Genomic DNA, 22,493 nt, shown 5'->3' on the forward strand with positions numbered 1-22,493 from the left:
AGTAGAACCGACGACTGCACTTCGGTGACCTCACGCGATTGGCCGTGCACGTTAGACTTTGCTTCGAGTCCACCGGGGCGGATCATCTGATTCGTCGTCGATGCAAGTCACTTTGACGAATCGTTTTACGGGCCGATCGTTATCTCAAAACGAGGGTAAAAGTGAGCGAATTTATTTGGAATATTTATAATTTCATTGGTTGACACCTAGTGAATTATTGCTCACTCGTAATTCTCGATTCGTTTCGTAGTCCACAATTGTCTCCTTGGCTCGTCGTCGATGTGAACTCACTGCTTTTTGATACGAGGAGGGGTGTTGGGAAGGTAGCGTGCTACGTTGCCGACGCGAAACCCCCTAAAAATGAGCGTAGTTAACGAAAGGTACGATTGATGGTATCGCAGTTGCCAAATGTGTTTCGCCAAAGAGAGAGGGTCTACATAAATTCTTTTCGATTTCATTATCATTTCTTTTATTACTCTGACATAAGGATTTAATTATATCCACATTTTTCCATGGATCGGAATTCAATCAAATTCGCAGTGTCCTGGTTCCGAAGGTAATATCGGCGCGCATGGAAAGTATGGTATAAGTGACAGCGGTGTCACGAGAAATAAATCTGATAAAAATGACGTGGTGAAGATACGCTTATCGTTTGACGAGAGAGCGTCGAGGGAGTTACAAGGTAAATGCACTTTCGGGGCACGGATTATTCCATCGCCGGTATTGATCCAAGATTTTATCACGGCAGAGTATATAGTTAGATCTCAGGGATATGCCTAAAATGTCATTATCGTCGGTAGTATCGTGCAAGGTTTTTCCGTCTTGTAATTTGATAGGGTTCACGGGAACGCTGCGCGTAACGCACAAACATTGCCGTTGAGAGTGGAAAATTTTCAATATCGAGGCCGAGTCTTGCTAACGATCATAGCTATTGCAGATCGAAGATACACGGTTCCGAAAGATCTATTTTACTGCCTTAAATTTAAAGTTGTATGCGTTATGCCGTAAAAGTTTATCTCGTTACAAAGAGTAAAGATACGTCGGCATTAGTCATCGCGATACTTAAGAGTGCTTTAGCTTTAACCTTACGGAGGTATTTTCACGGTTATCAAGATTATTCCTAATATGTTGTAACATGACGAAGAAATAGAATGGAGGAGAGCACAAGTCCGGAAAACGTTTGGCGCAAAGGCAAGCCCGAGGAGCAAAGCGAACTATTCCATGGGGAATCCACGACTGCATCTGTAGATGCTAATTCTACATCGTTAGCTGATATATTTGATACAGCATTTACCTCAACGGTTGATCCATCTCCGCAATCTCGATTTCCTTCAGGTATACACGAGGAATATAACCTTTTATCACATCATCTTATATCTAAGAAATAAATATTTCCCAAGTATTTCTTGATAAAGCATTATTTTTTTTTATTGCTTATTGCCTTTATTTTGTTCCGAGGTAAATTACAATCGCCGTCACACTTTCAGGTAATGAAATGGACTATGAGCATTTATTTGCAGAAAGTGATATTGAAGAATCGGATGTAACAGCTATAGGTCCTTATACAAATTCAGCACATCCTACTGCTTCTGAGAATAATTTTGTTTATGGGAATTATTTAACCCAACCAGATACAACAGCTGATTCACAGGAATACTGGCAAACTGATCTTTTAAATTGTAACATGTGCCAAAATAGACAAGAAAGGAACACCAAAAAGGAGCCTCATACTCGGCAATTGAACAACTCGTGCGAAGAGAGGATGTGTGATAATTATAAAAGAAAGAAAGTTTTGCACGAACGTGATGTGCCAGTCAAACATAAAACGAAAAAAAATGAAGAACAGAAGTTATTGAGCGGTCAACAACCAGATAGTTTGAGTATAGCCGGACCATCTAGATTGTCTGATCACCCTATTTCAAACAAGTATTTATATCATTTCATAATACTTAAGTAATTATTTTATTCTTTGTTATATCATAAACTATTATATTTGCAGCATAACAAGATCAATGGAGAATGCAAGTGTTTTGCAAAATCTAGGAAGTGATAATACCAATGAGTCTGGTAATTTGTATCACTCAGTTATGTCAAATATGATAACTCCTGAAGAAGTGCACACAACTCGTACGTTTGTAGTATTCATAGCACATTGATTATAACTGACTATTGATTGTAGAACAAACTATTAATCTTGTGATTTTAACAGAAAATGATGATCCACCATTGGCACCAGATTTGCAACTAGATTGGTCCTCCAGTAGCGATAGTGATGATGAAGATGGTTCAGTCGAAGTGCTTGGAACTGTTAATCATAATACTAAGGTATGTATATGTTTAAAATAATTATATATGTACATATATGTGTGCGAATGTGTGCGTGTGTGTTATGTACAAATAATATATATATGTTTAAAATTATAAAAAATATTGTATGCAGTAAAAAATTGTACTAAGATAAAGTCAGCTAAATGGATGTTATGTTTAATATGCATGCAACGTTTTAGTACATAAAATTTATTATAAAATTAGCATAAAGCATTTGATAAAAATTTATGAATATCACGAGAACACATTTGGAAAAAAATGTTTTTCAACATTACAGAATTCATTAGAAAATACAAGCGGAGATAATCGTACAGTCACTGTAGTTGATCTGACTGTAGAATCTGATGAAGAGCACACACCGTCTGCGCCAACAAATCCAGCGTCCACTCCATGGTCTGTCACATACGATCTTAATCATGCTCACAGGTGAGCATTATATGTATTTTTCTCTGTAATATCAGCGTAATTTATATGAAATTTTCATTGTTTTCTTATCATCACTGTTTTATATATTGTTTTATATAGTAAAATCTTTCTCTTCTAGAAATAATGTGCACTGTATGCATGGATCGTCAGATTATAGGAATCATGTGTACCACAACAGGCACACCTATCACAATCACAGAGTGTCTGTTTTACATCCAACTGTTTATGGATCTGTAACAGGTATTGCTCCTTCACGTTCAGAAATTTGTCCATCTCTTTACGGATCTGTAACAGGTATTGCTTCTTCACGTTCAGAAATTTGTCCATCAATTGTTCGACAACGAATGTGCAATTAAAAGATATTTGTTTCATTTGCAATATATATATATATATATATATATATATATATATACAACGGTAATAAACTGAAAAACTTTGTTATTGCACACAGATGCAAATATAGGAAATATAGCTGCAAATATAGCGAGACCACGCATGCATCCTATGCAGGAGAGATTGTGGATGAATCAACAGCGCATGCAAGAAGTACACAGGCGTAGACTCTACCACAGATCTCCGTCACATCATGCGTTAGTACCTTTATCGTTGCACAGATCGGCGTAATAGCTTTAACACACATGAAATAGCGGTCGAGCTTCCCATGAGAAATGTATTCTGCGAAACGCTGCATTCTGGAACGGTGCAATTTCACGTGTCAAAGCTATTGCGCCGATCTGCGCGCATCAAATTGTTTCGCCAGAAGATCTGCGTGTTCACGTGTCGCATTTTGTCAACAGTGCGGGTCCGTGCAATGCTCATGTGCACTCGTCGACGCAACACACTTGCGCAGGAGGGAATAGCAGTCCCTCGAACGCGCGATGCAACGGAACGGATAACACGGCGTACACGGAGAATTATCTGACGCCTCCCATTTTACCGCCGCCGCAGCAACCTACCGTCTACAGCCATCCTGAGGCTCGCGGGCCACCCAGTTTCGGATCGCCATGCCCTGTGCTGCCTATAATGGTAATTTAATTCAATGCGCGAATGAAAACCCCCGGTTATCGCATTTCATAATCGTTTTATTTTCCGTCGCCTACAGTTAAATCCGTTGAATGGCGTGGAAGAGATGGAACCAACTTCTCCGGTGTTATTACCCCCGATGCCGGTACACCAGCACGTGCATCATCACATGTATCATTTCGATCCGCACCAACGATCGTCACAACGTCTGCACCACGTTCACATCAGTTTACACGGTTTACATCCTCATTTGGTACGTTGTCTCATCGCGGAATACATCATTTATTCGTGAATTCTCAAAATATATTGCTTTGCGTTTGATCATCATCGTATTTTATATACGTACAGGAATCGAGATCCGGAGCACACGACATGATGCCTTTGGCTTTCCCAGATGTGGTGCTGCAACAAACAATTAGACAACAAGCGGCTCGGTTGGATAATTATATGATGCGTATCGTTGATTTGCGACGCATGGCTCAGATAAGTTGTGGGGCTACGCAGGAGTCCATTGAAAGCCACACATTCCCTCATAAGTATAAACGGGTGAGTGTAAGCGTCCTTATAACGAAAACTGAGTTGCAGTTGTACAAGCGTACGTATATTTGTATGTATATTATATGTTTGTTCGTAGGTAAAAAAGGTCGAAAATGGGGATGATGCTACTGAGAAATGTACAATATGTTTGTCTGAATTTGAAGATTGTGAAAATGTCAGGTAAATGTTCCGCTCTATCGCTTTTTTTTTTTTTTTAATGTAACTATTATATAACTCGAATGAACCATTATGAGTAACAACATTGTATTTTGTTTATCTAGGAGGCTTCCATGTATGCATTTATTTCATATTGATTGCGTTGATCAATGGCTATGCACCAATAAGCGTTGTCCTATATGTCGAGTGGATATCGAAACTTTTCTCCATAAGGAACTCACTACTTCGGCATAGTTTAAGATTTCTCATATCTGCCTCTTTTTAAAGTGTAATCAGGTAACATCTATATGATATCAAATATTTCAAGATGGTCCACCCAGGAGAAAGTGCGCTGGGGTCATCACTACTATGGATTAATGGTGTAAAAATATTATTGATAATCAAAATAATAATGAAAGAACTGAGACGCGGTTCCTTAAGACAAAAAACAGTTGTCGTTCGATTTTATGGTAGATCTAATGATGGTTTTATGCATATTGATAATTATAATTACTCAAGACTAAATTTGTTTATGGTACATTAATAATTAATTAATATTTCTAATTTTCACAATTGTTATATATTTACGTAGGATGGAAAACACAACAAAAAGACATTTCGAAATTATTTGCATAATTCAGTGAGGATAGTTGTAAAATTATATTATGTATTTTGTAAAATACATAATGTAATAAAAAAATATATAAAGTGTACAGTTTGGCAATTTCGAAATTACTTAATTCAATGTCGATATATAACGCTTCTAAGTATAAACATAATAAATTGTATGCGTTCAGTGTATTTCAGCTCTTTTATATATGAGGGTGTTAAAGTTTCTATTTTAAATATTTCATTGACATATGTAAAATTTTGTAATGCTTGCATTAAATTTGTGACTTTGACAAAATTCTAGTATTACATAATATTACATATTGTATTAGAAGCGAACAATGCGAAAATTAGCTTCGTTTCATCTTCATACGTTGATACATACCTATCATATTAAATCCTGATTGATCCTGAATAATATTACCATAGATCTGGATATGCATCGAGGAGTTATTCGAAATTGTTACATATTGCTATCGACAATTGTCCTCTACGTAAGAATGTCGCTATGTTCCTCCAAAATCATTTCTAGTATTTTTTTTTACTTCTTTTAACGAATATATTAATTCAAGCTAAATTAGAATGCAGCGTCAATTGAAATAGTACCGAAAATGATATGACATAGAGTTATATTCAAATGATAATTGTTCATATATTGAATTTCTTCGATCTACTATTACCGATGCTAAGCCAAAGACTTAGCCTAAGTTGTAAGCGTAAAGGAATATCTGAAGCATAGAGTGATTATGTAAGCGATATTAAATTACCTTTTGCCACTGTATCTACAATTACAAGGAAAGGATGATTGTATTGCCAGGCCTTATATATTGTCACATACTCTTGTATATATACGTTCTGTCACATAATAGAATCAAAAAATATTACTGATCTATATTAATCCGTGGTAAAGGGCGAGGAACGGCGGGAGGGATGCACTTTTACCACATTAGTACCTTCAGTATTCAAGTTAATACTGTGAATCGAATAATTTTATTTTGTTAATATGCGATAGGAAAATATAATATATAATAGATAACAAACAACACACAAATATACATCAATCACACACACAAACAATACTACATATTAACAGGATTCCCCGTTGTTGATTTGATATTAAGAGAATGAATTGGAAAGGAAAGTGTATTCTTATTAGAAATTTTCCCAGAATCTAAAAGTTTGATGTAAGTTATATTTTTAAATTGCAGGTATATATGTGTATGTATATATACATACGTACTGCGTTACAGATTTTATCACATCTGAACGCGCGCGTGCGCGCGCGTATCATAACGATCTCATATACGATTTTTGTCATCATTAATGAATGATTGTCATCGAAAATGTTTTATGCACACTGCCATATATAAAAACTATTCATCAGGATTAATTTATTAAGGAAGTGAGTGAAGTATCTTTAACGACTGTTTTATTTTATATAACAGACTTTTAACAGTTGTTTAATCGAGTATATATCTCAATAATTTATCTATTAAAATCTTTAATCCAATTTAAAAGTCTCTAAGATCGTATGTAATGCGTCCTGTTTCAAGGATCGTAAACAAAAAAAATTTGCCATATACAATCAAGTAGTTAGATATGTAATTCGTCTGGGCGACAGCTTATTTTGCAAGATAAGGGCAAGTGGTTATATATATATATATGTACCTCTATATTAATTAATAATTACGAAATATATTGAAAAACAATAATTTTATATACTTTCATAAATAATAAGAATTTATACTGTACATAATAAAATAGGAGGATAATGCGAAATTGTATTGACTTACTGTTGCGACACTTAGAATAAACGTTATATAAAATACATGACTCCTAAAAAATATTATATTTCATTTTAATCAAAACCATGAAAAATTATTCGATCTATATGCCCGCTGTCACTTTCCGTAAACGCTTTAAGAGACGTAAAAGAGACGCTCTCTGACAAATTGTATCATTAAATGCAAATAACACGGGATTGATCGCTGCTCTTTTGTTATCGATGTTATCTCAAGAATCACCACAACGCAATAATACGGAATTATAATTGCACGTTCTGCGGTTATTAAAAATCTTCGATATAATTAAACGCTATTAAGCTCGCTACGCGTATGTACGTCATAAAAAAGACAACCGGGAGTCATTTTCAGTTCAAATGTATGTTCTAGGAACTTCAAACGTATCAGATTATTTGGAAATATGCACGAGAATGCATATCGTAATCGGTCAAAAGGACGTCAAATCGGAAAAAGGTTTCCCCCCGGAAGTTCGACGGTCTCGACGTAATAATTGTAACACCACATTTTCCCTGATGACTCACGTCGGGATTTCGAAAGACTCGATTATTTACCTCGGTTATCGTGATATCGATTCTCCCCTTAAGAGAATATATTAATATATACGTCAATACGAATTTCTTTTTATCTGCTATCTGCGTTACGCACTAATTACTTGATTATATATAAAAAATTAAACAACTTTCTGTCCTTTTATATCTTAATGTTTTTTTCGTCCCGACTCTTCTTCCAGCTTAGTTACTTCCTTAGAATACATGTATTTCTTAAATAAATATAAAGCTTATCTGAAATATAATTAATGATTAAATTTGAGACTTGTTTATATGTGTAATATAAAATATTTAGTTATATATGTGTAATAATTAAAAAAAGAAATATTACATAATTTTAAAGAAGATTTTAAGATTTAAAGATTGATAGAAACAAATTTTTACAGGTTACGAGGACAAAAAGTGAAGAGAAATCGACTATTTTGGGAGCTGTCATTTTTTTAGTCTTTGCTACTCGACAAACACGTTCCAGCGGATTTTCGATTGCCAATATATTTACATAAATATATATGCGGAAGAATTTCTTGTTATTACAACGCACACACACATATACATATGAGTAAATCCCCCGTCTAGCTATGTGACTCTAGCTCGTTAGTCCTACTCAATATAAGGAGAACGTCAAAGCAGGAGCAGTGCAGTTCTCACACGACGTTCGACATCGTTGCAACTCGCGTTTATTAATTCATCGATTGCCGGTGTTTCGGCAAGTTCTTGAGTACTTGAGTGAGAAGAACTCGATTGCATGTGATCACGTGGGCATTAACACACTAATTAAATAGTGAGTAACACTTGAACAAGATCACTTAGTTTTCGTTTTGACCTGAGATAAAATTCGCTATTGTAATTCGATATCACTTTCTTGCCAATTATCGTTATGTGACCGTAAAGAGGAAATAAAAATTGTTATGCGAGATAATGTGCATGTTAACGTATCAAAGAAAAATTATAAAAATTGCTGACGTACAAGAAGTATGAAAAAGAAACATTCAATAAGACTAGAGAAGCAACACACAATTTTACAAAATGAGATCGATTTCTTTAATTTTGTGCTTATATCGGAATTTCTTTGTAATATACGATAGATGTATTCTTCTAGGAAGCTAAAAGTTTAGCGACAGAGTGAAAAATATAATGCACCGATATTCCAGTGATTACATCAACGTCCAAATATCATAAAGTGTCGTTCGTAAAATAATGAAATAACGTGCCCTTTAATATTTCCCAATTCTTTAAGCTTGAATTTAATTATATTAATTATTTTAATCTTTTTAATCTCATTTTGAATTTAATCTTATTAATCACTTTTTTTAGTGTAATTAAAATTTGAATAACCAGCTTCATAAAAAAGTCTTAGTGAAATTAACCCTTTGCAATCGGAATATTTTTAAACATAAGTATTTAGTTCGGCATTAATTAGTTCGAGTCGCTTGAAAAACAAAAGACATAGCTTCATACGATAATTAATTATCGTCATATAAAATTTGTAGAAATAATCTTATTTAAATGAAGTATTAGAATACAAAGAGATAATATAATTTTTATTGAATAAACATTGTATATCGCATCGTGCTGTTTTTTTCAAATCTAAACCGTTGTCATTACCGGGAATATCCTAGTCTCCGACGAGAACGGTAATAATCGCTGTTGGAAAAAACCTTGGACTTTGACCGAAAAGGGAAAAAAACAATTCTGTGACTTTCAGTGCGTGACGACTGCAGAGTCCCTAACGAGATATGATTTTGATCGAAATCGAAGAGTGATTTTATATTTCCATGTCATGTAACTCGTAATTAACTGTGATCATGAAATGAGTCGGAGAATACATTACAACAATGCTGTCATGCTATGTTGTGGATGCGTAATATCATAATCATTCATTATGGGCAATTTGTGTCCAGTCAATGCCATGGCTACCCAAGCAAAACTTATCTTCACACCGAACCGGAACGAGCGTTGAAATCACCGTGTCGCGTCACGGTTTACCGATTTTCTTTCACGATTTTTATTTATATTTACTTATCATTTACCTTATATCTCTCACGATTTTTATTTATATTTACTTATCATTTATCATTTATCTTGCTTCTCTTCAAATGTATAAAGTTTCCACGAAATATGCGACGGTTGCTCAAAAGATGAAGTGTCTCGCGAGGTAACGGTTTCGAAGTTCTCCATATGAGCGCAAAAAAAATGCTGTTGACAGATCAATCTTAAGAGATGCAAATAGATAACGGTATTTAATTGTTCGCCTTTCCCATACGCGTTCTACATTGAGCCACGTCCTAAATTTTTTTTCGTGAATTATAACGAAATTATTGCGATTTGAGAAGTAAACCGATGAACCGGTGTAAGCATGTTGTATATCGCTGTATATATTACATTGTAGTACATACATGTGCATTTTTACGTACAACACAATCGTCATACGTTAAAATAAAGTGATACGGATAAAACATTGATATTTCGTACACGTGCGCGAGACGTGTTTGTCACATATCGTCGTCACATTTGAACGATTACGGTATTACGTATGACAAAGCAATCTAGTAGTGACGCGTTTTAACTTATAAGTGTGATTTTAATGACACTAGGAAGTAGTGTAAACACCGTAGAGAGATCTGAGCATAAAGATATTTTCTCTTCTGAAATCAACGAATGTAATTTATGTTGATGATATCAGGACAACTTCCTGGCATTTTAGTTCCAGAAAACCTCTTGTATTTAACTTTTACGTAAACAACACGTATGATTTTTCTTTACATTTACATGATAATGTATAACTAACGTTAATTTATTTATTAATTCTTTCACACACAATGTACGCGCAGCAATCAGAAGATATATTTAATGATTTTCAGGAACGACGTCTGATTCAAAATGTGGTCCTTAGTCGTCACGCTCGTCGTTGCGCTGTGTGCATTAATACCAACTACGCAGTCTCAAGGTGTGCATTTTTTATTATCATTTCAAGAAACGCATTCAATTATAGATTCCGCTACGATATCGTCATGAGTTTCGTTCGGATCGCTTTCGTACGCTTTCGTGAATTGTAACGAGTCACAAAGTATGCATATTTCAATGTCGGATGAGGAATCTGGTATATTCGCGTATCGCTTAATCGCAAGAGACTATTTAACTTTATAAACATGTATATTGCGTTGTAAGAGTATGTCTTGTATCTTATGTAACCATTATTTGATTTATAATCGTTCAACGATTTACGAGCCGTGCCACTCCAAGCCCGTGATTATGGAAATGAACGGTTCATCAGGCTTTGAAATTATTAATCTCTCATCCTTTCTCTAAATCCTCTCTTAAAAATGTGGTTGAGTCGTCCAATAGAACATAGAATTTGTTTGTAGCATATTTAATTTTCAACTATGGCCGCTCTGTGAAAATACGTTCAGATCATGTAAAATACGCGCAGGAATATGCAGATCCTGCGTCAATTTCCATCCGGAAACGAATCAATCACGTGTAATCAATAGATAGCAATTATGTTTGCTCTTGTAACCGGACGATTCGTCAGCATTCAATAATATGTCACCACAACCGTTCCGGAGTACAAAATCGCTTCAAATACTTCAAAACACTGTTTCTCTCCATCTGGAAGCGAAGCAATTTCGTGCTATATTTGTACCTGCAAACTATTAGTCACCAGCAAATACTATAGTATTTAATAATACGTAACCTCAGTCGTTTTACAACGTGAAATCATGTAAATGGCATATAACTTTACAAATACCTTCTATTCGCGCATAAAACAACGTAAAGCATAAGGCATAAATAATAATTTTATTTTTACACTTCAGTAAAATGGTCTATTTTCATGATCGGATTATAAATAGATTTGCGATGCTACGACTTTCCTCTTGCATTACTTTTACGTTACACAGTTTACCTGGAAATTCGTAGCAAGCATGACGTAGGACTGTCCGAACACGGCCAAGGCTATTCTCCGAATGGAGAGAGTTTCACGTATGACCATCGATGAAGGTTGGCTGAAGGCCGTATTCACTCATTGCGACAGTTTGCATTTCTTCTAGCTGGCTTGATACATCCAAGAAGAAAAGATGATCTGAAGGTCAGGATCAAAATTAAGAAAAGATTCGAAGTCAACAGATGAGGGCTTTTATACAGAATTATTTTTATTACACCTTTGGGAGGAAGACTGTCGCGACTCCAAAGAGTCATTTTCTCAAAACAATGTCGAAAAATCGAATTGAAAATAAAATGATTAACTGGTGAAATTTTTTTCATACGTTGTCATAATATATGAAGTTTATGAGCGTACTAAAAATTGAAGTCATTATTTTTAATAAATTCCGTTTTTAATTTATTATAATTATGTCAAAGATTCTCTTGAATTATAGCAGTCTGCTTCCCAAGATGCGACAAGATATACAATCAAAGATTATGTATTATACACATCCGGGGTGTGATTTATAAGAGACCAGTTCTCTCTTGAAAACATCTATTCAAGGTGAACATATTTCATAATTCTATACAAATTAAGTGGTAATAATTTTCTTCCATTCTCTCAAAGAAAATCATAAGGAAAGATTAACAAGCAAATTATGATAAGGTATAATTACGATTAATTTTTTAGCATCAAAATTACCTAAGTTAGTTAGTAGTAATCTGTAACATACAATTGAATTGAATCGACAAGATTGAAAGAGATTCACCGGATGTGGCTATGTTATAGTCGAGTTCTATTCACGGAAAGCTCATTACGGGTAAAAATTCATAATTATTTGTTACGGCAGACTGCTACGTTTCGCACGTTAATGACATCAATGACGTCATTACTTCGACATCTTTCATGTGAAACGTAGAGTGGATACTGTCATTTTTTCTACGGAACTATATTTACATACCGCCGCTAATAGCATTTCAATGATTAGCGATCACAAATAAATGTTCAGAGTATAATGGTCTATTATGTAATATAAAACACGTCGATTGTAAGAAATCGCACACTTCGCCTTGTTACCCCGGGAAAAGAAAGTTGTGTATAAAATTTGTCCATATATGATTATATATAATTATATATTCACAACGAAAAAATACTGTTGTTTACAAATTATATGCAAATACAATCGAAGTGAACGCTTTTGGCTATTCGTGCTTTTAACAGCATATGATATCGATATTTAATTAAATGACACAATATCATTTTTTTTTGTATAGACATGTATGATCATATACATAATTACATATATAGGCAAAATTTATAAACGATTTTATATAATTATATATAATCATATATAATCATTTTTTCCCGGAACAGAGCAAATTGCAATTACAATTTTTAATGACACAACATTCCTCTAATGGACTGTTTATTCGTGACAAACTTTTGGCGAAAATAAGAAATCGATTCTCACATATATATATTCGATTTTTGCAAAAGATTACTAGATGTAACATTACTTCCAAGTTTCGTGTGTGATATCTGTCAAATTCAAATTCTGATCTGTATGTTACAGCCCCGTGCCAAGATCCACAAGGCCAACAAGGCGTATGCATCAACATCAAGAAATGCCCAGCGTTATTAAATTTTCTGCAATCAAATTCTCAAGATCCTCAAGTACGCAACTACCTTCGTTCTTCCCTTTGCGGCTACGAAGGTACAGATCCTCAAGTCTGTTGTCCGAACGACGAGGGTTCGACAGGCAACGACGTGGACCGTGGAGGTCGGCAAGAAATCACCAGAACTGAGTATGGTCCTCTATCTCCGCCCGAATGCGGTTTCAGTAATGTAACGAAACGTAGAATCGTTGGTGGCGAACCAGCTCCATTAGGTAAGAACATTATCAGCCAATTTTGTATTTCTTTCTTCAAGAAGAAGTCCGAGATCAATAATTTCGACATATTTTTTTTTATTACTTATTATACATAATCACCACGAGATCATTTTTTATATTTTTCTCAGAAAGAATTCCCTGCAAATTATCAGGAAGTCTTATTCGTCTCTTCTCATAAAAAGTACATAAAAAGTACATAAAGTTCCTGTATACTTGGATATGCCCACTGGAGAGATATTATATATTTTCTTTCAAAAATATTCAGCCTCAATAGTTCATAAGATATTGAGAACGAAAGATGTTTTACGGATTATAAGAAATAAATAACAAAATCTTATTTTATATTTAATTTCTAGTCAATTTTGGCAAAATCTTAATGAAATATCAAACGTTGAAAATTCGACAATTAAGGGAGAAAAGTAATTCGGTATTGAGCAAGATAGATTTTACATTCAAAGAAAATATTTTGCAAGGGAAAGCACAGAGCTTCAAGGAAGCAATACAATGAATCGTATCAAATGATTAACGTACTACTTAGATAAGTTACTGGAAAAAAAAATTAAGTTGTCGCGAATGTAGCTTTGGGCGACATTATTGTTGGCTTTTTAAAAAATGCTATCACACATGCCGATGCTAATAATCAAGTTTCGCAGGTGCCTGGCCTTGGCTCACCGCTCTGGGTTACACGAATCCGAGAGATGCGAGTGCCACGAGATGGCTTTGCGGCGGTGTCCTGATTTCGAGACGACACGTACTCACTGCTGGACATTGCGTACACAGACGCAATGATTTGTACAAAGTGCGCGTCGGCGACTTGGATTTGAATAATGACAACGACGGAGCATATCCGTTTGAGGACTTTATTGAGAGACGAGTGATACATCCTCAGTACAATCCGACAACTTACACGAACGATATAGCGGTTCTCAAAACGACTCAAGATGTGCCGTTTACACGTAAGCTTTCCCATTTTGCTATTTAGTAAAATTCGACTATGTTGTAATTGTATACAATTGGAACAATGAGAGATGAAGATTATCTCACGAATTTTGCGAGCTTGTATATTGAGGCTTTAGGATTAGAAATTGTTTGTGAAACTTGCTTCTATCGTAATTGTACAGCGAACTTACTACAAGTTCTTGTAAATTTTTAGCAAACCTTCATCCCATTTGTCTCCCGGTGGATGATTACCATCGAAACAGAGAGTTGGAGGTCACATATCCTTTTGTCGCCGGATGGGGATCAATTTCCTTCCGTACGTAACGTATGACATATAAATCGACGCTAGGCGCAACCTATAAATATTTGGAAACTGATCTTATTTTAATATAATTAGTATATATTGAAATATACATATTTGTTTCATACTACATATATTGGTGTTGCGTAAAATCAGTCTGTATATTTACTAGATTCTTGATAATTTCAATTTTTTTCTTTTAGGTGGACCTACGAGCAGTCATTTGATGCAAATACAAATTCCTATACGTACGGAACAAGAATGTAAAGATGCCTACCAGAACTTCAGGACAACTGTGATAGATAAGCGTGTCTTGTGTGCAGGCTATGCATCAGGTGGAAAAGACGCTTGTCAGGTAAGAAATGAGAAGTCTGGTTTCGAGTTATGTGAGCAGGCTCGATCGAAAAAACACAAGAATAATGCAGACACAGATGGCTATGGATATGTCATGTGTATTTTGATCGTATTTGCTGCAAATCTGTCGGCATGCCGCTAAAATCTTGCTTACTGGGACAATGTTGTTTACTTAAGATTGCGAAATGGTTTTCAGGGTGACAGCGGAGGGCCGCTGATGTCTCCTAGTAATAGAATCCGTGAGATATACCATGTTGTTGGGGTGGTATCGTATGGCTTCAAGTGCGCCGAGCCAGGCTTTCCGGGTGTATACACGAGGGTTTCAAACTTCCTCGATTTCATCACTAGCCAATTGGTGTAACTTAAACTGAGCTTCAACCGATTCGCGCGAAAAGTTAACGGAGGAAAGTTCTCGAAAAGTTCCTTGTAAATTAATTTTTCATGCAGGATCGTGTAGCGGGTATTTTTATCATGTGCACACAACACTCACACAACTAGTTCTCACATCAAGTATTAAAAATAAATTTGCGTCTGCGATGCATTCACAATACTTTCTTTTTTCACCTTGTAACTTATAATCTACATTTATTAATCTATATTTTGTGTAGACTGCATATAGTGGAACTTTGTTTAACAGCTCTAGAAATTTGTTGCCAAGCAGGCTTATAGATTTACCTTGTGATCAACAATATGCGTAACTTTTTCTACTTTGTCACTTAAATCTTTCATTGTAACAGATGGCTCTGCCAATTGTAAATAAATGATTACGTTATAACGTTTCTTTTTCCACAAATGGTTATTAAGCATTTATTAAGCGATCGTGTATGCGGTTCTTGAAGTATTCTCTACCAAAACGGGTGTATGATAAAACAAACGTGTTTTATGTTGGCGAAAAAATTTAATACATCGGAGAATGAAATGTTGTAGGTTCTACATTCACGTTAAGACGTTTATTAATTAGTACAGAATAGACTTAAAGAACAAAGAAGAATCGACTGTTCGAAGAGCTGATATTTTTTGGTCTCTGCTGTTCTGCAAACACGTTCCAGCAGGTTTTCGATGGCCAATATATTTACACAAATGTATGAAGAAGAATCTATTATTTTACAATACACTCACATATAACTAAACCCCCCGTTATGTAACTCTCCAATTATGTAACTTTAGCTTGGTAGCACTGTCTGTACAAGAGATATAAGCAAAACGTCAAGTCAGAGCAATACAGTTCTCGCACAACTCTCGTCGTCGTTGCGATTTACTCTATTAATCCATCAATCGCCGGCAAGTTCTTTTATATATTTGTGCAAAAAGAATCTGATCGTGTGAGCACGTGAGCATTAACATGCTAGTTAAATAGTTAAATAGTGAATTGAACAAGACGTGACGTATTTCCGTTTCGACTTAAAATCGAAAAATTAATATAAAATTCGCTATAATTATAATTTCGATAGCAATTTTTTGTATCGTTATATTTTTTTATATCGTTATATCGTAGATATAAAGAAAAGTCATTATTATGTGAGATAATGTGCATGTTAATCATTTGAGTGATATGCGCGCAATAATGCGTGCCATTAATGACACACGAAAAAGAAATCTAACATAATCTAAATAATCTAAATAACAGATTAAATTAATGCGCGTATTAAACAATGTATCGGGGATTGAGAATTATTTCATTTTGACGTGAAATTCATATTCCTTGACATCGAAAACACAAAATTAGTGACTTTCTAAATTCAATAATATATTTTTAGCGAAGCAATGAGGCAAAATCTTTCTGACGCAACAGTGCACGCGTGTCAAGAGATTAACGTATCAGAGAAAAATTACGAAAACTGCTAATGTATGTTTGCAACGAGAATGAAAAAGAATCACTCAAGAGATTAATATATCAAAGAAAAATTACGAAAACTGCTAATGTATGTTTGCAACGAGAATGAAAAAGAAGCATTGGATAAGACCGTGAGACAACACACAGTTTCATAATACAAGATCAATTTGTTGCTGCTCGTGCAGCTTTTTCAAATCTAAACAAACGGCTGACATTCGGGCCAGTACTATTCTGGCTCACGACGAGACAACGGTAATGATTGCTACCAGGAAAACCCCGAATTTTGACCGTAAAAGAAAAAAAACATTTTTGTAACCTTCAACATGTGACGGCGGTGGAGCCTCTAGCGGGATGTAATTTTTTTGAAATCGAAGCGATTTTATATCTCAGTGACAGATAACTAGCAATTAACTGTGACGTGGAACGAATCTGGAAAATCCACCAATAATGTTGTCACGCTATATCGCGGTAACATAATACATTATCATTCATCATGAGCAATTTGAATTCAGTCAATGCCACGACAAGCAATAAACTCTTCCTCACACCGAACCGGCGTTTGAAATCACAGTGTACGTGTGGCGTTACGGCTTATTCGTTTTCTCCCATGATTTTTATCTACCCTTTCTATCATTCATTTTGTGCCTCTTTAAATGTATAAAGTTTCCATAAAATATATGACGGTGGCTTAAAAGTGAGAGACGATGAAATGTCTCGTGACGTTAACGGTTTCGGACTTCGTGTGAGTGTAAAAGAAATGGTGATGATAGATCAAACTGAAGAATTGCAGATTGATAGAAGGATTGAATAGCTCGACTTTCAGCCTTGTTGTACATCGTGCCATATTCTAAATTCCGTCATGAATTACCACGAAATTACATCGGTTTAAAAAATAAACCGATGAATTTGTAAGCCGTGCATGTTACAATATCGCTATATAATATTATACTGAATATACATATATTTTTATATACAGCACAATCGTCATACATCAAAATTAAATGACGCGGATAACCCATTGATATTTTGTACAAATGCGCGAGATATCTTTGTCACGTAACATCGTTGCATCTGAACGATTATGACATTACGTATGACGGAGTAACCTGGACGCGTTTTAACTCACAAGTGCACTTTTAACGAAACGACGAAATAACGTAAACATTATAGAGAACATCTGAACACAGATTTTTTCTCTTTTGAAACTAACGAGTACAATCCTTGTCGATGGTATTACGACAGTTTGCCGATTGGATCAGAAACTGCTTATATTTAACTTTTACATAAACGACACGTGCGATTATTCTACGCATTTTCGTGATAATATACACTGATGTTAATTTATTTATTAATTCTTCCACAGACGATGTATGTGCGGCAATCAAAAGAATATGTTTGATGATTTTCAGGAACAACGTCTCATTCAAAATGTGGTCCGTGGTCGTCACGCTTGTCAGTGTGCTATATATATTAATACCAACTACGCAATCTCATGGTATGTACTTTTTATTATCATTTTTGGTAACGCGTTAAAAATTCCACTACGATATCGTCATGAGTTTCGTTCGGATTATTTTCGTATACTTCGTCGAATCATAGCTTACATATATTTCAATGTCCGATGAGGAATCCAGTATGTTCGCATATCGCTTAATCGCAGACCATTTAACCTTATAAACGAGTACATTGTTGCGTATGTAACTTGCGTTGCAGTATGCCTTCTATCTTACGTAACCATTATTCGATTTACAGTCGTTCAACGATTTACGAGTTTTTGTGCTATTCCAAGCCCATGATTACGGAAATGAAATATTTATCGGGTTTTGGGATTATTAGGTTCTTGTCCTTTCATTAAATTCTCTCTTACAAATATAACTGAATCGTTAGCAATATGCATTAATGTCAAAAAATGTAGCTGAATAATTAAAATTTAAAATGCTGCAAACAAAACATATCCTGTCGATGTATTTGTTTGCAGCATTTTAAATTTTGAATTATAATAGTTCTGTGAAAAACGACAAATTATGCAGAATACGAAGGAATATATAGATCCTTTTATAATTTTGATACTTCGAATATGTCGAATAATACTACCCCTTAACTAACATTAATTACATGTAACATTAATTATATTATTTACAAATAATATAAACTGTAACATTAAATTTAATTGAGCCGACAGATTGAGGGAGATTCATCGGATGTGACTATTTTGTATTCGAGTTCTGTTCACGGAAAATTTATTACGAATAGAAATTCATAGTGATTTATTACGGCAGACTGCTACGTTTCGCACGTTAATGAAATCAATGACGTCGTCACTTCGACATTTTTCACATGAAACATAGAGCGGATACTGTAATTTTTTTCACGGAACTATATTTACATATTGCCTCTATAATAGCTATACTAGCATTTTAATGATTAACGATCGCAAATAAATATTCAGATCGTAGTCCATAATGCATTACAATAGTCCATTACGCATTACAAAACATGTAGATTGTAAGAAATCACACGCTTAGCTTCCCTGTGTTCACGGCAAAGTCCCATAATTTTTAACGACGCAGTATTTTTATTGAATTGCATATCCGTGACAAATCTTTGGCGCAAATGAGAAGTAAATATGGAAATATATACTTAAATTTTGCAAAAAACTTACCAGACGCATCATTACGTTCAAGATTCGTTTATAACATCTGTTAATTCAAGTTCTCACCTGTTATGTTACAGCTCTATGCGAAGATCCACAAGGCCGTCAAGGCATGTGCGTCAATATCAAAAGATGCTCAAGGTTATTAAATTATCTGCAATCAAATCTTCATGATCCTCAAATAGGTGACTACCTTCGTTCTTTCTCTTGTGGTTTCGAAGGTTCAGATCCTCTGGTCTGTTGTTCAAACAATGGAGGTAACGACGTGGACTATGGAGATCGACAAAAACCCCTTACAACTGAGTACGGTCCTCTGTATCCGCCCGAATGCGGCTTCTCTAATGTGTCGCAGCACAGATTCATTGGTGGCGAGCCGGCTCCATTAGGTAATAACGTTGCCTGCTTTCTTTCATATTTTTTCCATAAAGAAATCCGAGATTAATAATTTCGACATATGATTGAATTAATACGAAACGACATTGTCTCATGGAAAAATGCATTACGGATAATTTAATTAGATGTAGCTATCGTGATAAAACATTAAAATGTTATTTTTAATCAACGCTATCACATATGCTGATGCTAATAATCAAGTTTTGCAGGTGCTTGGCCTTGGATCACCATTCTGGGTTACACGGATTCGCAAGATCCGAATGCCACGAGATGGCTTTGCGGCGGTGTCCTGATTTCGAGACGACACGTACTCACTGCTGGACATTGCGTACACAGACGCAATGATTTGTACAAAGTGCGCGTCGGCGACTTGGATTTGAATAATGACAACGACGGAGCATATCCGTTTGAGGACTTTATTGAGAGACGAGTGGTACATCCTCAATACGATCCCACAACTTACACGAACGATATAGCGGTTCTCAAGACGACTCGAGATGTGCCGTTTACACGTAAGCTTTCCCATTCTGCTATTCAGTAACACTCGACTATGTTGTAATTGTTCGTATAATTGAAAGAATGAGAGGTGAAGTATAGTAAATAAAATAGTAAAGTAAAAGAGATCAAGATTATCTCATTTTGCGAGCTTGTATATTGAGGCTTCGGGATTAGGAATTGTTTGTGAAACTTGCTTCTGTCATAATTGCACAGCGAGCTTACTACAAGTCCTTGTAAATTTTTAGTAAAACTTCATCCCATTTGTCTCCCAGCGGATAGTCATCATCGAAACAGAAATTTGTCGGATACATTTCCACTCGTCGCCGGATGGGGATCCATTTCTTTCCGTGAGTAATGTGTAAAATAAATCGAGGCAAAACACAATTTGTAAATACCCAGTAAGCAATCTGTTAGCAGTCTGACGACAGATTGGCGACAGTTTCGAGCAGGACCTACAATATGTTTCATTTAAACGATTAGATCTTGCTCGGTCTTGCTTCTGCCGTCAGTCTCATCATAGTCTGTCATCAGATCCTGTTACATTTCTGCCAGCAAATTGCTGAGTTTGCAGCACATGGTGTGTAAAATTTGTTTTTGCAGGTTTGGCTATCTGGGTATATGTGTATAACCGGAGATTATGTATATGTGTGTGATTTTATTGTAACATAATCAGTATATATTGAATGAAATTATCATTTTTATTTTATGCTATATATACTAGTTGTATATGCGATAATCAATTTGCATATTTATTAATCTGCATATTTTTTCTTTCAGATGAACCCATGTCCAGTCATCTGATGCAAATACAAATTCCTATACGTCCGGTACAAGATTGTAAAGACACCTACCAGAACCTTGGGACAACTGTGACAGATAATGATTTTTTGTGTGCAGGCTTTAAAATAAATCCCCGAAAATATCAGGTAAGAAATGACTCTGGAATTTGTAATAGAAAATTATTAAGAAGATTCTGATCCCGAATTATGTGAGCAGTTTCTCGACGAATCACAGTCTTCATGCAGATACGCACAATTGCGTTACGATATTTTAATCGAATCTGTTGCCATCCTACTTTCATATTGCTAACATGTTGTTTATTGAAACAATGCTTTTTACTTAATATGCGAAATGGTTTCTAGGGTGACAATGGAGGACCATTGATGTCTCCTAGTGACATAACAAATGGTATATATTATGTTATTGGGGTGCTATCTTATAGCTCCAATTACACTAATCAACATCCTCGTGTATACACGAAAGTTACAAGTTTCCTCGAATTTATCACCGGAGAAATGGTATAAATTAAACTGATATTAAATTGATCCACGCGAAAAATTAACAGTGGAGTCTCGGAAAGTTCGTTGTAAAATAATTTTTCTTATGAGATTGCGATAACCGCGTGTATTCTCATACACATATAGACACACACACAACTACCCTCTCAAATCAAGCATTAAAAACAAATTTGCGTCCGTGATACACTCAATGCTTTCTTTTTTACTTTGTTACTTAATCTACATATGCGAATCAATATTTCGTGCGGAATGCACATTGCCGAACTTTTATAACAACTCTAAAAATCTATTGCCGAGAAGGTTTATGTAGTTACATTGTGATCAACTCTACGTTATTTTTTCCACTTCGACGTTTGGAACTTTCGTCGTAACATGTGACGTTGCCAATTGTAAATAAATAAATAATTACATTACGTTATGATATTTATATTTTCCAACGAAGATCCAACGTATTCAGTTAACACCTCATACGTTTGAATTCTCGATAAAACTCGCGCATATCGTCGCGACATATTTGTAAACTTAGCTTACCGACGATTGATCTCTTCGAATTATCATCGCAGCTTTTAATCACGTGAAGTTACCTACGATTGGAACTTTAATAACGGTCGGTAATAGGAATACTTATCGACGGGCAAAACTCGATTTCTCGTCTCGATTTTCGGTGGAGCCAATGACGCTTCGTGGACGATTTGAGAATTTCCTGTTGGCAAAATCGCCGTTACATCAACGAATGAAGCAAGTGGTGCTCTCTACGAAAGAGGTAGATCCCACGGTAAATGCGGCATACCGCGTGTAGATCAGGTACGAATGCATTTACAAACAGGTAAAAATTAACATCGAATGAATGTAGTATTTATTTGAGGATCATACATTAATTATATTGCGGATTACACATTATCCGTGCACACGAGCTGTTTGCGAGTTTATACTTGCCGGCAATTTCTCACATTTGAACGCACATATCGACAAACAGATTTT

At 35.3% G+C, this 22,493-nt stretch overlaps 3 protein-coding genes across 14 annotated transcripts; all 3 read left to right on the plus strand.

Annotated features, from left to right (window-relative positions):
• The first annotated feature begins 373 nt into the window (after positions 1 to 373).
• LOC106741409 (E3 ubiquitin-protein ligase Arkadia-like) lies at positions 374 to 6,900 on the plus strand. Of its 4 annotated transcripts, none has more exons than XM_014613409.1 (13): positions 374 to 682; positions 1,145 to 1,335; positions 1,488 to 1,926; positions 2,000 to 2,127; positions 2,210 to 2,325; positions 2,606 to 2,754; positions 2,873 to 3,048; positions 3,206 to 3,344; positions 3,552 to 3,780; positions 3,857 to 4,030; positions 4,126 to 4,323; positions 4,412 to 4,494; positions 4,596 to 6,900. In XM_014613409.1, the coding sequence occupies exons 2-13, from the start codon at positions 1,152 to 1,154 to the stop codon at positions 4,723 to 4,725; spliced, it is 2,145 nt and encodes a 714-aa protein (XP_014468895.1). In that variant the 5' UTR covers positions 374 to 682; positions 1,145 to 1,151; the 3' UTR covers positions 4,726 to 6,900. The 4 variants fall into 4 exon arrangements, with proteins under 4 accessions (XP_014468895.1, XP_014468898.1, XP_014468896.1 ...); XM_014613412.1 differs by having other exon boundaries at positions 1,632 to 1,926; XM_014613410.1 differs by having other exon boundaries at positions 1,151 to 1,335.
• Positions 6,901 to 8,055: 1,155 nt separating this feature from the next.
• On the plus strand, positions 8,056 to 15,379 carry LOC106741396 (venom protease-like). 3 transcript variants are annotated; one of them, XM_014613386.1, is made up of 7 exons: positions 8,056 to 8,135; positions 10,291 to 10,376; positions 12,925 to 13,239; positions 13,896 to 14,198; positions 14,396 to 14,497; positions 14,686 to 14,837; positions 15,033 to 15,379. In XM_014613386.1, the coding sequence occupies exons 2-7, from the start codon at positions 10,310 to 10,312 to the stop codon at positions 15,195 to 15,197; spliced, it is 1,104 nt and encodes a 367-aa protein (XP_014468872.1). In that variant the 5' UTR covers positions 8,056 to 8,135; positions 10,291 to 10,309; the 3' UTR covers positions 15,198 to 15,379. The 3 variants fall into 3 exon arrangements, with proteins under 3 accessions (XP_014468872.1, XP_014468871.1, XP_014468873.1); XM_014613385.1 differs by having other exon boundaries at positions 8,060 to 8,210; XM_014613387.1 differs by having other exon boundaries at positions 8,083 to 8,155.
• Positions 15,380 to 15,492: 113 nt separating this feature from the next.
• Positions 15,493 to 21,930, plus strand: LOC106741394 (venom protease-like). Of its 7 annotated transcripts, none has more exons than XM_014613380.1 (7): positions 15,493 to 16,117; positions 18,080 to 18,165; positions 19,404 to 19,709; positions 19,926 to 20,228; positions 20,460 to 20,561; positions 20,992 to 21,140; positions 21,357 to 21,930. In XM_014613380.1, exons 2-7 carry the CDS (start codon positions 18,099 to 18,101, stop codon positions 21,516 to 21,518), a joined length of 1,089 nt encoding a protein of 362 aa, XP_014468866.1. In that variant the 5' UTR covers positions 15,493 to 16,117; positions 18,080 to 18,098; the 3' UTR covers positions 21,519 to 21,930. The 7 variants fall into 7 exon arrangements, with proteins under 7 accessions (XP_014468866.1, XP_014468868.1, XP_014468870.1 ...); XM_014613382.1 differs by having other exon boundaries at positions 16,068 to 16,166; XM_014613384.1 differs by having other exon boundaries at positions 16,095 to 16,158.
• Positions 21,931 to 22,493: the final 563 nt, after the last annotated feature.

The sequence above is a fragment of the Dinoponera quadriceps genome, unplaced genomic scaffold (assembly GCF_001313825.1).
Source record: "Dinoponera quadriceps isolate SergipeBrazil2010 unplaced genomic scaffold, ASM131382v1 scaffold405, whole genome shotgun sequence".
Classification (NCBI taxonomy): domain Eukaryota; kingdom Metazoa; phylum Arthropoda; class Insecta; order Hymenoptera; family Formicidae; genus Dinoponera; species Dinoponera quadriceps.

What these genes read in the sequence shown, in the direction of transcription:
- LOC106741394 (XM_014613378.1), top strand. Translation starts at nt 17,375, where the DNA reads ATGAAATGTCTCGTGACGTTAACGGTTTCGGACTTCGT. An exon ending in ACCAACTACGCAATCTCATG is followed by an intron (nt 18,166 to 19,403) that starts GTATGTACTTTT and finishes GTTATGTTACAG; the next exon opens with CTCTATGCGAAGATCCACAA. An exon ending in TCGAGATGTGCCGTTTACAC is followed by an intron (nt 20,229 to 20,459) that starts GTAAGCTTTCCC and finishes GTAAATTTTTAG; the next exon opens with TAAAACTTCATCCCATTTGT.
- LOC106741396 (XM_014613386.1), top strand. Translation starts at nt 10,310, where the DNA reads ATGTGGTCCTTAGTCGTCACGCTCGTCGTTGCGCTGTGTGCATTAATA. An exon ending in TGGCGAACCAGCTCCATTAG is followed by an intron (nt 13,240 to 13,895) that starts GTAAGAACATTA and finishes CAAGTTTCGCAG; the next exon opens with GTGCCTGGCCTTGGCTCACC. An exon ending in ATGGGGATCAATTTCCTTCC is followed by an intron (nt 14,498 to 14,685) that starts GTACGTAACGTA and finishes TTTTTCTTTTAG; the next exon opens with GTGGACCTACGAGCAGTCAT.
- LOC106741409 (XM_014613409.1), top strand. Translation starts at nt 1,152, where the DNA reads ATGGAGGAGAGCACAAGTCCGGAAAACGTTTGGCGCAAAGGCAAGCCC. An exon ending in ACGGTTTACATCCTCATTTG is followed by an intron (nt 4,031 to 4,125) that starts GTACGTTGTCTC and finishes ATATACGTACAG; the next exon opens with GAATCGAGATCCGGAGCACA. An exon ending in TCCCTCATAAGTATAAACGG is followed by an intron (nt 4,324 to 4,411) that starts GTGAGTGTAAGC and finishes GTTTGTTCGTAG; the next exon opens with GTAAAAAAGGTCGAAAATGG.